Source organism: Anser anser (genome assembly GCF_964211835.1).
Source record: "Anser anser genome assembly, chromosome: 1".
Taxonomy (NCBI): Eukaryota; Metazoa; Chordata; class Aves; order Anseriformes; family Anatidae; genus Anser; species Anser anser.
Window position 1 is genome coordinate 62,188,485 of NC_139720.1, and position 15,824 is coordinate 62,204,308.

The 15,824-nt window shown below is 43.7% G+C and overlaps 1 protein-coding gene across 2 annotated transcripts in view; it reads left to right on the forward strand.

Moving 5' to 3' along the window:
• Positions 1–15,824, forward strand: part of DGKI (diacylglycerol kinase iota) — a 212,342-nt gene continuing 196,518 nt past the window's right edge. For both annotated transcript variants that reach the window (XM_083801009.1, XM_083801007.1), the window contains exon 1: positions 1–186. In XM_083801009.1, coding sequence (XP_083657135.1) covers positions 2–186 — 185 coding nt within the window. In that variant the 5' untranslated portion in view covers position 1. The remainder of the gene's footprint in view (positions 187–15,824) is intronic.

The window sequence follows — 15,824 nt, forward strand, 5'->3', positions numbered from 1 at the left end:
AATGAACCCCCCCGCCGCGGCCGGCGGCGAGGAGCCGGGGGCGGCGGGCGGCTGCCGGGGGGCCGAGGGCGGCGGGGAGGCGGCGGGAGCCGCGGGGGTCCCGGAGGAGCCGGGGCTGGGCGCGGGCGAGGAGTCGCTGGAGGAGAAGCTGCGGAGCCTCACCTTCAGGAAGCAGGTGTCCTACAGGTGGGTGCCGGCTCCCCGTGCCCGCTGCCACCAGCCCCCCCGCGGCGTGCCACAGCCCGGGCAGGGCGCTGCTTTCGTAACCAGGGTCTTGCGGTTTTGCCGCTGTGCCTTTATCCCCTGCCCGCGATAACCAATATACCGGCTCCTTCCTCCTGGGAACGCACCTGTACGGGTGAGTGGGTGGCGGGGTTTGGCCGCTCTGCTGCTACCGCCGGCAGTCTGCTAACGGTCAGCAGCTGCTGACAGCCAGCGATCGCTGTCTGAGATGCTTAATGCAAAAAAGTTCTTCGGTCTTACCTAATTCTGGCTGCAGAGGCAGCACGCCATCAGCTACTGGTGTTGCAGCGTGCTAGGGATGAGCGCTCTTAGCCGAGAGGGTAGGAAGCACAGAGGTGCTCCTTGTTTTGTCTCGGCAGCGAAAGAGTGCTTCTAGGCTTAGGTAGGCAAGAGAAGAATCTCCCCTGACACGGAGTTACTTTTTTTTTTTTTTAACGTGTTCATGCTGTCAGCTTAAATCTGAGATAGCTTAGTAATGGTTTGAGTCTCTGCATGTGGTAGGGCTTAAGAATGATGTAATTAAACACTCTTCATAGCTGAAGTTTTATATAATACTTCAGCTATGCAGGGAGACCTCCTCAGAAGGGTGATGGTCTCGGTGGTGAGTGTAAAGTTTGGGGTGATTCATCCAGGACTCCATAAGGTGAGTGATGTGAAAAGGAGAAACTTACTGAACACCTAGAGGGCATTATATTATACCAGTAACCTCTCAGTACTTTTGCACCTCTATCCCGCTAGTTTTTCTAGCACACGCCACTTAGCAGTGTGTTGCCTATTGCTGGTAAAGGCAGATTCCGTAGGTGGGCTATTGAAGTAATGGTTAACAAGGCAGATTTGCTAATGGGTATCATCTTGGCAGAGAAGGCATGGGGTTTGTAACACACGTTTTTGGAGATGCTTCTACTCGGGCTGTATGTTCTCATTTTTATTTCGTTGGTTTGGACATCTTCCCCTTCTGAGGAGAGGTGGGGAGATATTAAAATCTGTAGTACCCTGCTTTCTAGACTATCTAGAAGTGTGCTGAAGCTATAGGTGGTATTGAAATTTTTTGCATGGTGTATATTTGTAAGAGTTTTAAATAAATGCTAATAGGAGAAATGCAGGGTTTATTTCTCTTCTTCCTCCTGCCTTTCTCCTCCTCCAGCTAGGGAGGTGTACGACAATTCCTCAATGTTTAGATAAGGAAGCCTTTTCCTAAGCACCTCTTGATGCACATTACTCATTCCATTTGACTTAGACTATGTGCAAGAAAGTACATTTTCTTTGTATCCTTAGACTTCCACACTTTTTCTATTGGAACTGGTTTTCTACAAATAATATGTGCACTCTCATTTATCCATGGGAATGATCGGAGTAGATAGAAGAATGGAAGACTTTCATAAAGGACCTCTGCTGAGCTCTCCACACCCCACAACCCCCAGCCTCCTCAAATTGCTACCATCATCTCTGTAAATTATGGTGTTGAAATACATTTGTAAATGTAAATGACTATATTTAAAAAAAAATCTATTTATGTTGGTACTTGGACTCCCTTATCCACTAGTACAGTAGAAGTTATTCAAGGCTTTGCACTGCCTTTCAAACAGCTCATATAGGAGCTCATAGCTCATATGTATGTTACGTTGACAAACACCCATATATCTTTATTTATATGAGCAGAAAAAAAAAAACACCAACAAAAAATATAATTAGAACTTGCTTAAAGTTCTGCAAATGCATGTAACAATTCTGTTTTTGACAACTGAAGAAATGAAGTAGATGGCTGAAAGAGAGGTCAAGGTATTGCTACGGGGCGGGGGGGGGGGGAAGAAAAGTGGGTGAAGAAATATGCTTCCTGTACCAATTCTACGTTTATCACTCCCTATCATGCAAACGTGATTTACTTGAATTTGGCTTAAAGTATTATCCATTTTTCCCTTATTTTTGTTGCTATGCTGTAATGCTGTAAATACTACAGGTGTGTTGCATAGGGAGCTCCCAAGCCCCATTGACCTCGCTGTGTTCCCAGCCATCACATACCACCTTACATCCCATGCTCCCAAAGCTTTTTTCCTGCACCTAACAGTCTTAATTCCTTTAAGAATAGATGTCTGCTTGCTGTTTTCTTCCCAGTAATGTGATATAATTATGTATACATACACAGTGGGGATATGCCACTTACCTGTGCTTGTGCGTGAGTTAATGGCTTTAAAGCGTGCCTGTTTGTGTGTGTGTCTATGTGTTGCCAACACACATTACTTAAGCGGATCTTAATTTGCAGACGGGGTGCCTGCCCTTCCCGATACACCACGCCGTGAGCGGCGGTGCTGCTGCACCTCAGCCCATGGCTGGAGGGTACCACTTGTCCCACTGAGGGGCAGGGAGGTGGTCGGAAACCCAGGGTGTCCCCTCCTTGGTGAGGGGCATCTTGCAGAGCTGGTCCCCGTGCAGCCCGAATGAAAACTCAGAGAAATGGTTGCCCTTTTCATCCTCGTCCACTTACATGAGGACAGCCTATGTAGGAGCTGCATGCTAACTTCAGAATGCCAACAGATAAGCAGCCATGTCTAGGGCTAATTTTTACCCTACAGATGTGGAATTAAGCATCTTAAAGACTCTTTGGCTTTCCTGCTTACAAATCTGAACCATGGGCTCAGAGTGAAAAATATGTTTTTCTCATAAACTGATAGAACTCAAAGTCACTGCAAAGAAATTGGCAAATGGAGAGAAGGGGGAAAAATGAATCAAATAAGCATCCCTGCTAAAGAGAAATGCTCTCTGCAGACTGACTGCTTCTTGGAATAGTATTTACCTCCCCTGTTGCTAGACCTGGCTGAATGTGTACTAGATGTTGTGACATGAGCAATAGGCAAAATTTTCTGTCCTTTAAATTTTTATCATTATTTTTGTCACTGCAGGGTACTGTGAAGAACTCTACGGTCTCTTTTAGCTAAAGTACACATGAAATTTCCTCCAAATAATTTTTGAAATAAAGAGAAATTAAGCTTTTACTTAAAAATGTCCAAAACACAAACAACGGCAACAACAACAAAACCTAAGCTAAAAACGAACTCAAACCATCAATAATGCAAATGGTTTTTAATTTCTTAATAATTATTATCTAGAAATCCAGGGAATCTTGGTTAGTGGCCTTGGGAAGAAAAAAAAAAAAGTAAGTCTGAAGTTTTAATGGCTCTCTTGTGAGAGCTCAAGTGGCATTTGGCAACTGATTGTCACTAGGGGACAGTTTATCTAGGGAAATGTAATTTCACTTTGACCAAGCGGAGGAATCCTGCCTGATGTTGTGCACAGCAGACTTCAGGATTCTTGCTCGTTTGTGACTTAGTTTCCCAAAACTGGGGCTGTTAGGAGACCCATGGAGTGGCCCAATGCTGGTAGGCAGCAGGCTGGTGGTGTGCTTTTTTGGCTCCGGTGGCTCACCTGAGATGGAGATACTGAGTTTCACTTTTAGTAATAGAAGTGGCCAGAGGTGGTTTTCTCAGCTTGCCGTGTCCGTTGGAGCCCAGATCCGCTCAGAGGTGTCTCTGTCTGAAACGGGTGGGTTGAGTTTCCACGCCTGGTGCTTTTCTGACCAGCCATGAAAAGCTGTTCAGTGCCCTCCCATGTTAAGTGGGTAGGTCTGCAAACAAGCCAAGAACCAAGCCGACCTCTCTGCCTGCACCATCAGCAATACATGGTTGGTAGTTCTGGCAAAAAGGGGCCAAAATGATAATCAGAGTGGGTTTTGTTCCTGCATTTGCAGGGGAAAAGTCGTGGCAGAGAAATCCTGGGAAGTTCCCCAATTCAACAGGCCTCGTCACTGCTGATGTGTTTGGATGAGACAGAGAACATGAGTACCTGGGACTACAGATGAATCCTTGGACCAAAATAGAAACTTAAGCGCAGGAAACATCCTTGAGTTTTGCTTCATTTATTTACAGATGTGATAATAATCATAAGACTCACATCGCTTCTCAGCAAATGTTAAATACAGACAGGATGGTAGAGGTGTCTCCTATTACTAAGACTTAATTATTTTATGAAATATGACAGCATTTACTAGTGTACTGTGTAGCATTTAAAATAATTAAATCTGACTGACATTCGTAAAAACGAAAACATCCAACACAAACCGTTGATCTTTTGATTTTTGTTTATTTCTTATATTCAGGTTTCCTTGAATCTTGATATGTCCTATTTCTATAAATTAGCAAGGTTGTTCTGCATGAAGATGATGGACTTATTTTTATCCTCTATCAAATGTCAAGAAAATAATGCTTGCGCTCTGGCTTAATCTTGTAAGATCTGCTTACGCCGTTCTTTTGTTAGAGTTTCGGGTATGCTCTGCACAGGGTTGGTACCACCCACTCGCACAACAGTGACTCAATTTACTTTGTCACCCAAAACACCCCTCACCACTTCGTTTTCTCCCAAAGGACACCACTTCTCACTTTTAGGTACATGAAGGGACCTTTGTAACACTGGCTTTCATGTCTAAAGCTTTGAGGAAAGAAATGGAAGCCCTGTGTTGTGCTGGAACAAATGCAGAAAAAGGCTAGGATAGTTCAGAAACAAAGACTAATACCACAGGAAAAACAGGTTTGCCTTTAAAATTCCCTACTGACTTAGAGAGATGGCTGCAAGGCTAGCCATCGATGTCTGTAGGTCACACAAAGTAACAGGACTAGTTCTTTGAATTTAGAGCACACCTCTTCCATTCTCCCTTTTTATATGAAGTTAGCAGTACTTTGCAAAAGACACGTTATGAATGATAATTCTGAGTAAAGCTGCATGTGTGCTGCGGAGGCATTACGTATGTGCTCAGAAGCAGAGAAACACCTGAGGGATTTGAAATGGGGAGCCTCTACGAGCGCATGACAAAGCTGTTATGTAGTACTGGCACAGACCTGTAAGCTCAGATTGCCCTGGGACTCTTGCAGATGGAAAATGTTATCAGGTAATAAATGCTGAATCAGCTGCCACGTGAGTTCGATAAGGTGGAAAGGCAGTGTTGTTCTGGCCGTTCCTTGGGAAGAAATGAGCAGGTAGGCAGATCTCACCAGGGCTGGTCATGGGGCTGATTAAATGATTTGATTGAAGCTTCTCCAGGCTTTTGGCAGATTTTTATTTGGCCAACTTGGCAACATAGATGGGATATCGGGGAGGTGATGCCTACATGCAATACTCTTCTGTGCTCCTGTGCTTTACAGCCTGGGCATGAGACACTGGCAATCAGCTGAAGGATTCTCCAAATATTAAAGAAGGGGGGAGGAATTGGGTAAAGGAGGCTTGCAGTGTTGTGGCCACTTCTTTTAGTTTCAGAACTATGAAGAGCCTCACCTGGGAGTAAAATGGATGTGGAAAGCTGGAGCTCCTTTCTCTCTCCCACTGACCCTCCCAAACCCCAAGTTTTTATTAACCCTTTGTAAGTGGAGGAGATGTGTTAACTCAGTTACGCACTTGTGTGGGATATGGTGTGTATGAAAAAAGGTGTAAGAGTACATTGGGAGAAGCTTGTATGTGTCCATAGGCATCTCCATGTGGGCTAGTGCTGGGTATTTGCTGGCTATGTGTGGGTAAGGTGATGTCATGGTGCATAACCTTAGGGCGAAGGAAGGTGTGTGACAGGACAGGGACATGGAGGACTCTGCTGTGTGTTTTCCAGGTTGCGTTTATGTGGGAATATCACCTGTACTTTCTAGTAAATAATTTTGTGTGGGCTGAGACTTCTCTTTTTGTCTGCTCTGTGAAAATGTGCAGGAACATAAGCTGAAGGGTTGCTGTTATATTACTAATTCCAGTATACTGTGTGCAGTTTTTCTCCCTGTATTTAAGTGTCTTTCTGTGGAGGTACTAGGTATTTATGAATATTTAGGTGTTTGCTCATGGTGAAGGCCTTGGGCCTGTCTGAAAGAGCTGTAGCCATATCTAAAGCCCCCAGGTCTCTCTGCCCCAGTTTCAGCTCTCATTTTCAGTCTAGACTACTTTTCTTTCTATTTCTCTTTCCTGCTTCTCTCAGTGTAGATGTGCTGGCCTGTGTGTACAGCTGCTGCCCTGGCGCCCATGTAGTGGCAGTCCCTCAGTTCTCCTGTCCTGAGCTTCTGGTAAGGCTATCCCTGATGCATGTCCAATCCATCTGATGCTGCCAGCAAGGAAGATGATAGAAATCCAGTCAACTCATAAAGGCTTCCCCTAACCTCTCTGGAAATGTGCTAGCTGCTTTTTGCTTATTAATTGAATTCAAGAAAAAATACATCCATCAAGATTAAGATACGTGCAGCCCTCGCACCCACACCACCTCATCTAGTGTGTGCTAGCTGGCACATGCCACAGGTTGGCCATGATCCTGCACAGCACAGCTTCCCTATCCAGACTGTGCCTGAATATCTCTCTGAGGATAACACTGGGCTTGGGACGACTGTGGTTAGGAAGAGAAGAGGGGTATTTCACCTTAAATTTCACTAGAATTGTGTCTCAATTATAAAAGACCTAAGTCTCCCTGTCTGCAGATGAGAACTGTGAATGGAGTAGGAGACAGCATAGTGTCAAGGAACAATGCTTTGCTTTTTAACATGAAAAATCTGGTTTGTTGGTCAGATCCTTACCTTAAGCAGAAATCTACTACTTGTCCATTGTATGGTGTTTTTCAAAGTGGATTTACAAATAGTCAAATTCTGCACTGTCTTTGTTAGGTGGATGTTACCACTTACAGATTACAGCCTTAGGGATGGAGAAAGCTGAGAAAAAGGAAGATGGTGACCTATTCAAGATGGCATGTGGAGTCTGTGTGCTAAACTGGGAACCAGTCCTTGACCCTAGCTCTAACAGCAAGCCACCCTTCTAGAAGGGGGAGGGAGGAGGAGGGATCAAAACTGCAACTTTCAGAGCAAACCTGAAATTTGGGGAAGCAGCAGAGGACATCTGTGCATGAATACTGTGATTTGATCTGAGCAGGTACCCAAGCTTTCCTAAGCAGGTAACACAAGATATTCCCAAGTTTTGCCTCTGAATTGTTGTGCATGGAGCAAGTGGGACAGTTCATTTTTAAAGAGCTGTGCTAGCCCGAGGCTGCCACAGGGCACTAACTGATTGTCCTGGATTTCCTAGCACCTCCAACTAACATAATAAAATGGCTCTGCTTAAATGTAGATAAGGGGTGGTGGTGGTGGGGAAGAGTTTATTTGTTCTAGTGGTCACCAATTACAGCACTCTTGACAAAGTAAGTAGGTGTAGGGTTTGGTCTGTCTATGCTCTGGGACTGAGCTTGATACTTATCCCATCCTTTCTGTACTGTGTTTTTGAGGAAACATGGTGGATTGAAATTTTTTTTTTCTTTCTAGAAAAAGTCTTGGTAATGAGGTCCTGAACCTTTCAGTCCTGGATTTCCCTTCAAGTGCAGTTCTGAATGGCACTGCCAGCCTCCCCTTCTGATTAACAGCTGTTCGAAAGCTTATCTCTCTTCAAAAATTGCAGTTCACGATGGGAAACTGCTTTTCATCATCTGGTGTGTCTGCACTTTGAGGGGTAGCAGTTTCCAGTTCTTCCTAGAAGGTTTTCCAGATCATTGGCCCTCCATAGTACGTAACACTAATCCCCATTGTCGTAGACAAATGGCCACATATTTAGAGAGAATAGAGGTGTCTAATTGAGGCATACACTAACTTTCTGCATCATTGCTCCTCCTGCGTATCTTTGTGGATAAACATGGGGTATGAGTAGCTGTAGGATGTTACTTTCTCAGGCTGCCAGTGAGGCATATGCTGTGAGCAATGAGTTTACTCACTGGGATCAGGGAATGGTGCCGCTAGCTGCCCTATAGCCTCAGCTAGGCTATAGATCCATTGCAGAGATGAATAATATTGATGGCTTCGGTTGTTTGACGGTATGTAAGAGCCCCTGGTGGAAAGATGTGGGCTCTCTTTGAATGTTCAGGGACTTGGAGGGAGTTGTTTCTCTGGGGATGAGAGATGTAGGTACATATAGCGTGAAAGTGGTAGGTGAATACCCTGTCTTGCTTTATCTTCTTCAGATGGATTAAAAATTCTTCATTTTTCCCTTTACATTACTAAATAACGTGCTTAATATGTATAGCCCTAACCAATCATACTTTAGATCTACAATACACAAGTGTCTGGGAGTATGACCTGACACTGTTTACAGGAGGAGAAAATGAAATTCTCATTTAATATAAACACTTATATAAAAAAAAAAAAAAAAGAAAAGAAAAAAGTGTTGTGCTTATGCAGTGCTTGTTTTATATTTGTAATTTCTTTCTAGTGTTTCTGAGCTTGACTTTTCTTAAAAACAAACAGTGAAACCCCTAATAGGCAGATTATATGCCTTCTAAGCTGTATGACTCATCGGGAAACTTGACCCACTGGGGAACATTTTCCAAGTGGGGCAGGGATTAAGCTTCAATTGCACAGATTCATCAAAGATGATGAGTTGGACAACTTAGAATCCCTCTGTGCTCTGAAACTGCTCCCTGATGCTGTGTAATATGCAGGAGAGGGGACTGTCTGTGATGCTCTGAGAGGTGCCGTGGGGTTTCGGGGCACCATAGGAGAGGGTGAGGAAGTGAAATGGCTTTGAAGCCTGTTAGCATTAAAAGATGATGAGAAAATACCTTCCTGTCATCACTTTATTTCATTAGGTTGCTAATGAGTTTCCTCTAGGGATGGTAATGGTGTAGTTCTTATGCTTTTATCCAATTAGTGAATGATCCCAGGAGGACATCCTTTTGTTGTGAAAACACATCGAGTTTCATTCCAACTGGAGCGCCGCATCCTGCAGGTTCTCTGAAGGCAATGAAATGCCATGTGTAGGTGCATGCAAGGCTAGGTCCTTGGGTATTAATTGCTGATGTTAGCCTGATTTATGGTTTCAAGATGATGCCCTAGAGGGCAATGGACTCTCCCGTGGAACAAGTGAAATGCCAGTGATGTGAATAAAGTTTCATTATGAGTTTTGAGGTTAGTTGGAAGTTGAGACACTGAGACTCATGTTAAAAACCTGTCTAGATAGGAAACAAAAGAAAAATGCCTTTGCTGTTGCCTTCAGGGATATCCAGTACCAGTGTGTTGCCAGCTGCTTATGCTCATAGAATCCTTGGCTGCTGGTGCTGCAGTCACCTCCAGGTTTCAGCCTAATTTAAAAAGACATTGAAGAAGGAATTAGCAGCTGTAGTGATGCAGCCGGCATGTTTGGTTGCAGGTGGCCTTCCATTAGCCGAGAGCAACTTAAGCGATTCTTCATTTTACCTCTGCAGGTAGCCAACAGTTGCAACTGTCACTTCTGCAGAGCAGTACTTTTTGCTTTGAAGCAGGTCATTTCTCACTGTACCTGCGTTGTCCCTGGCCAGGTTTTGCTGAAATAGAATTCCTGGATCTCTTTAGTTTTTGTGAGTTGCTCTTTCTCCCTTCTCATTCTGTAGCTTGCCTTTGCTGCCCTGTCTTCAGCCTTGCAGCATGCTTCTGGCTTTTTCCTGATTCCTGCCAATACACTGGTGCTTTGTGTGGGTTTATGTATCTGCGTGGTGCATGTACGCTGAATGAAGAACACACAGCTACATAAACACCGTGCTTCACATTCTACAAGGTTAGGATTAAATTATTCAGCTTGCTCCGACAGGTTTTTTTCTTGTCTGCCATGGCCAGCGTGAGCTTTATAGTCTGCTGCTGCATCTCTGATCAAGACACTCATGATAAGCTGCTTCCTTTCCCCCTTTCCATCTGTAGTACTGGAGTTTTTCAAGCTCTACCATGGAAGAATATGTTGCAGTGGTTGCAAAGTAGTACATCTTTAAAGTGCAATTGGATATATAGACAGACAGTTCTTGGACTTCTCTGAGTCACTGCAATCCTATAGCAAAAGGAAGGAGGAAACAGTTGCCTTCTTTAGCTTTTCAGGCTTCATAACTTGTTGAAGGAATGCTGAAAAGTGCTCAGCAGACCCTGCTGATACATGACAAATAGTACTGGAGTAGACTAACAGTGGCTTGAATACAAGGTAGCATGGTGATGCTTGGATGGTCTCTTTTGGCCTTGCGAATCTTGATTTGCTCTTTGCTGTTCAGGCTGGAACAATGTTTTTTTCATTTCATTGAGTCTGACGTGGGCCATATCATCACTTGACAAATGTGCTATGATCCGGGGTAAACAGCAAGCTTACTGAGCGTTGGGTTATCTGGTCTCTGTCTTGTCAGCTCTTATTTTCTTTCCTTTCAGTGGATAGTGGGAGGGATGACTAATGTTGGCTGTGATGCTGGGGCAATTATGAGCTGGACTGAGACCAATATAACAGTCAAGATGTCCCCTCACAAAGCTTGTGCGCTATGTTCATAAACAACAGTTTGACCAGGATTCAGACAAGTGAGCTAGCAGTGACAATTGTGTCCTGTAACATCTCCTTTCCTAACAAACCTTACTCCGTTTTAAAGGGAGAAAAGCTAACCCTCAGCAGGGGTGGCTGTTGACAGTCTGGCCTGGAGAGCGTAGGTGCCCCCCAGTGGAAGGGCTGGCTGGAGCACAGCTTTTCTGCTTTCCAGAAAGGATATTGCATGTATTTTTCCCCTGGGAATAGCCTGGACTCTTCCAGCCCACAGCAAGTTTTTGTGCAGACCACTGTCTCACCCTTCTTGGGAGTGTGATGGCCATCAACAAAAGCTAGGTATTGCATTTCCAAGCATTACATGTGCTCCTTCAAGCATGTAGGCAAAATCAAGCTGGAAGCACTTTGTGAACTGCTTCCCAGGGCAGGATGGACCCAGAGAACTTGTGAGCTCTCCCATTACTGAAGAACATGTCTTAAAAGAATCTCATACGTGATTTTTTTTTAAATGTAAATGAAGTCAGTTCTGCTCCTTTTTTTTCTTTCTTTCTTTTATGAAAGGCACAGAGCTAAGCTATCTCTGATGGCAATTACTCGTAACCAGAAGACATCTTCAGTGTGACGCACAAATATTTTTAATTTCCTCAGCCGTAGCCTCCCAGTGTCAGTGTATTCAAGACCAAGTAATGCATTCTTCCCAATTTTACCTCTAGTCTGGTGAAAATGTGAGAGATGAGATAACAGAAGACTTTAAAGAAAAGCCTCTTTTAATTCCTGGGTTGGGCAATATGGTCTTCTCTCCTTCTCCCCACCTCCTTAAGTGCAGGAGGGAAAGTAACCAAATATAATTCTGTCATCAGCTCTGATAGGGCTGTGAAAATAGCTTCAGCCTGTTCATACAATAGCTGCTTACATTTTCAATTCCCTTTTTTCTAAGAAAGTGTTTCAGCTTAGCATTCATATTAGTACCTGGTTTTGTACAGAATTCAGATAAAACAAATATACAAAGTGAATACAAAGAAAGAGTGAGCCACAGCTGCTGAACCCCTGTGTAGGGTTCCTCTCTCTTCACAGCTCCTGCTGTCTCTCTGCTGGAACACAAAAGGGAATGACTAATTTTGGGAGGGAAATGGAAAAAACTGGGGACCCATGTCTGTGAAAGAGCTGTGTTCTTACCTCCTAGCTCCCCCTAATTGATAAAGGCCTTTTTTTTATCCAAGGAAAGCTGTAGCACAGAGAGCAGCAGCTATGTCTTCCATCACGTGCAGACTGCACCTCTCTCCTGACTTAGCAGAAACAGAAGGTAATTCACTTTCTTTTTGGTCTTTGGCCTTCATCCTGAGATTACTCATGCCTTTTGCTTCCTAAAATTCAGAGATCGTTCTCTTTCACACGTGAACTGCCAAGACACCAGATGGCCTTGCCTTTCTGCCACCAATGACCTTATTTTTCTATTCTTTGCAGCTGCGCAATGTCCTAAATGAAAGCTGCAGCTGAAGGTCTCCTGGAGGATGTGGATGTGGTTCCCAGTTGGGTCTGGAAGCTCAGGCTATGCTTGCTTCTCCCATCTGCTTGTATTTGAGGGATCTGCTGGTCATTAAAATACATTTTGATCATTTCAGCCCCTGTCATACATTTGGGCCCTTTAGCTGACCAAAGACAGGAATTTCCATTGGGTCACATGTAATTGAGATGAGGAAAGGAAGGGATGGTGTGAAGTATGACTTACAGTCAGCTAGATGATGCTTTAACACAGCAAATTTCCCATGTTTGAAAGAGGCCATTAGTGATATAAAACAGAGAAAAGGAGGAGGAAATAAGCTGGGATGGAAAACTGTAGCGCGACTTTCCCTTCTCTGATCCAAAGGCTGAAAGAAGAAAGATGTTAAATCCCTTCCACTGAAACAAGCAGCCTGCTGTCTCAAAAGGCTGTTCCCTGCCAATTCAGCTTTCCCACCCCCTCATGCTGGGAATAGTGGCCAAAGAGCGTGGGGCTCTCCCGGGTCTTGTGGCTGAGCCATGCCTGGGCACTTGCCCTCCGTGTCTACACAGAGGCTGTGCCAGATACCCCCTTCCCCAAGCCCTCCCCTGCCGCCCCAGCACCCAGCCAGAGCTTTGTTTCTGATTCAGTCACTCTGAAAACAGTGTCACAATTTGTCAGGTGCTGAGAGTGATATTTGCTTGATGGAAATGTTGGCCCTATTGTGAATCAAATCTAACAGCTTTTCACAGTGAGGTTGTAAGACAATGAGGTGAATTTACTACACATGCAGACAAAGCAGCTTCTATTATGTGTGAAAACATAAATAATAGGGGGATAAATGCAAAACAGTGAGATCATCTTAAAGAATCTTTTCCAGGTATCATTAAGCTTTTGCAGGCACAATAGTACATGTCGGTGTACAACTCCAATGGCAGAGGAATACAAACAAGTCAGTGATGCAAACAAGCAGGTGTGTCTGAAGGGTTCAATCCTGAGTCACGCGTGCATGCAAAAACGTGAGGATGGCTTCACAGACTTCCGTGAGAGAGCTGTTCAAACAGCAGCAATGGGAAAACCTATTACCATTCCTAAAATAGTGGCCTCTCATTCTAAATTAGAAGAGAAGGAAAATTGGATATGAGGTAGTACCTCTGAAGGTACCACAACATGCATATTCACCTGTAATTCAGTCCTTCTACAGTGGAGAAGGGTGGCTGAAATACATCCTGTGGAACATTTTTTAATCTGCTGACATAAGCATGTTTTCCAACTGAAATCTTCTGGGGACGATGCTAATTTTGTTTTCAAAAAATAGATGAGCAACACATTCAAATATTCATCATAACTTCTGAACGTATTAACTGAAATACAGAATAGTTGATATTATAAATCTTTGGAATATCTTTATGCTCAGATAATTTTTGTTTTCCTTCAGATTCAGAAGAAGTTATTTTGTTTTGATTTGAAATATCAAAATTTCCCGAAGAATGGAAATGCTGAGTTTTGGCAAGCCAAAGTTATCTGTTAGCATCTGTGAAACTAGCTTGGTCATGATTAATCTTCTGTGATAGAATTGTGTTGTAATAACCATATTTAGTGTTAATCAATGAAATGATACTTAGCCTCCTCTGAAGGATCAGAGACTAGAACCTGAAAGATGAATTGTCCTCTGACTGCTTGCAGGAGCTGCTTGATGTCATGATTAAAGTATATTAATGGGCTAATATTGGGTACTGGATGGCTGTCCACATTTCTATGGATAAGCAGGGAGGTCATTCTCCAGGGGGGTTTGAAAGCTGAACGTACACAAGACTTGCAGTTAGTTTTGTTTTATTTTGTTTTGTTCTTTGCTTTTCTTTCTGAGAGTCTTCTGCACCTGCATCCAGAGCTACTGGCAGAATGCACCTAGTAATATTAAAACCCAAGCAGTCACTTATTGGATATTAACTCTTGTCTTATACAGAAAATGAGAGTGATCGCTGATTTTTAGGGTTGGAAAGACTTCTGCCTTCAGAAAACATTGCTTCCTCTCCTCCTGCATGTCTGTGTCTTCTTTCTCCCTCTGACCACGGAGCAGTCAGATTGGTATCTACACTTTCATTGAGGGGTGGCAGAGTAGTGGGTCTTGGCTAGATGGTACTGTATCCCTCCATGTTCTGGGCTTGTGCCACAGTCTGCTCGGGTCAGCAGGGTTTTGTAGAAGCCAAGTTGCTGTCAGATTTGGCTTTCAGGACGGAGGAGCTCCCATCCAGCTAATCTGGGCAGTAGGGGAGGAGGGAACCATCATATTTTTAATGGCTACAGGTGGAGGGTCACTGACCATCTTCTGTTTGAGACCGAAGGGTGTTGATAACTACAGCATGAAAAGGAATATAGATGATATGCAGGATAGCAGGAATGGTATTTATTATAATACATTATGTCTGGGCAATAGATTGCTGACTTGTCTGTCAAAAGAACAGTGTCTGCTTGTGCTGGTTTTGCTGTTCCCGACATCTGACTCCCTCAGGATTTAAGAACTTTCTTGGGAAGAGACCGTGTGTGTGTGCAGTTCTTGCTATTAAGACTAATGCATTTCCTTCTAATGGCTCTGTTGTGATGAATCAGTCCCCACGTGTATGCATTGATGTTAAGTGTCACTTCTTACTGGCTCTGGAAAAAAATGTGAGCTCTAATATGTGTGAAGAAGTCAATATAAGGAGGGGAGGAACTATTCTTGAGGGATAATTTGGGGCTAAGAAGGCTACCTTCCCTTGGTGTCTTCAATAGTCATTAGCAAGCAAGAGAGTCTTCTCCAGAGGACAATTTTGCCAGCCTAATTCAGGCTCTGGCTCCAAATTGTCCTCTGGAAGAGCCCATTTCTATTGACTGCAGGCAGTCTGTGGTGAACAGTCTTACAAAGCTAAAATTAGTTTTTATATGGACCCCTCCTACAAAGAGGATGAATAGATGCATGTGCTCGTTAACGTTTGAAAAATGTTTCCAAACAGAAAATGCAAAACATGGGAACTCTGTTTGTAAAAAATACAGGGTGAGAGTTTGGGGGATTTTTTTTATTTTTTTTGGCAAGAGATAAATCTGGTTTGAAGTGGAGGTGGTGACTTCTTTTAGTGGATGCTGGCAAGTACGTCAATTTTAAAAATTGCTGCAGTAGCTCTACAGCCAAATGGAGATGTTGCCATTTTGCCTGCTGTGAACTGCATCTTTAAAAGGATTTCCTTTGCCAGCTGCAAGGGCAGCTGGGAGGCAGTTGTTTTGTATTTCAGTCCCAGTGCAGAACACCAAAGTAAATCTCTTGCCCTCTGCCTCTCTTATCTGTGGTATCTGGGCACATTGTCATGTTTTCTGTGAGCTACAATAAATTACTTGGAAAGTAAAATGTATGCGTTGCTCATGACTATGCTGGTCTCTTAGGATCGTTCCTTAACAGTTTAAAGGCAGACCTGGACATACCACCATCTGGTGAATGGAGCATTTATTAGAGGGGATCTGGTGTCTCTGTGCAGCTCCTGGCATTCATTCCAGAGGCCAGCCCCCTTTCTTTTTTCTTGAGCCTTGATGTTAGCTCTCCCTGGCACCCTAACTCATTCACCTCATCAGAGCTAGGCAAACTAAATCTGTGGGGGGAGGAATAGAGACACAGCATCTTTGTCTTGAATATGCTACATCTCAAAACGTTGATGATGTGCTGAATGATACCTGGGTGGCTGATATTTAACCTTTTTGTTCTTTCCTATTTTTTTCTTTCTTTCATTTGTTGTGAGCTTAAAAATATGCAGGTGACATGAAA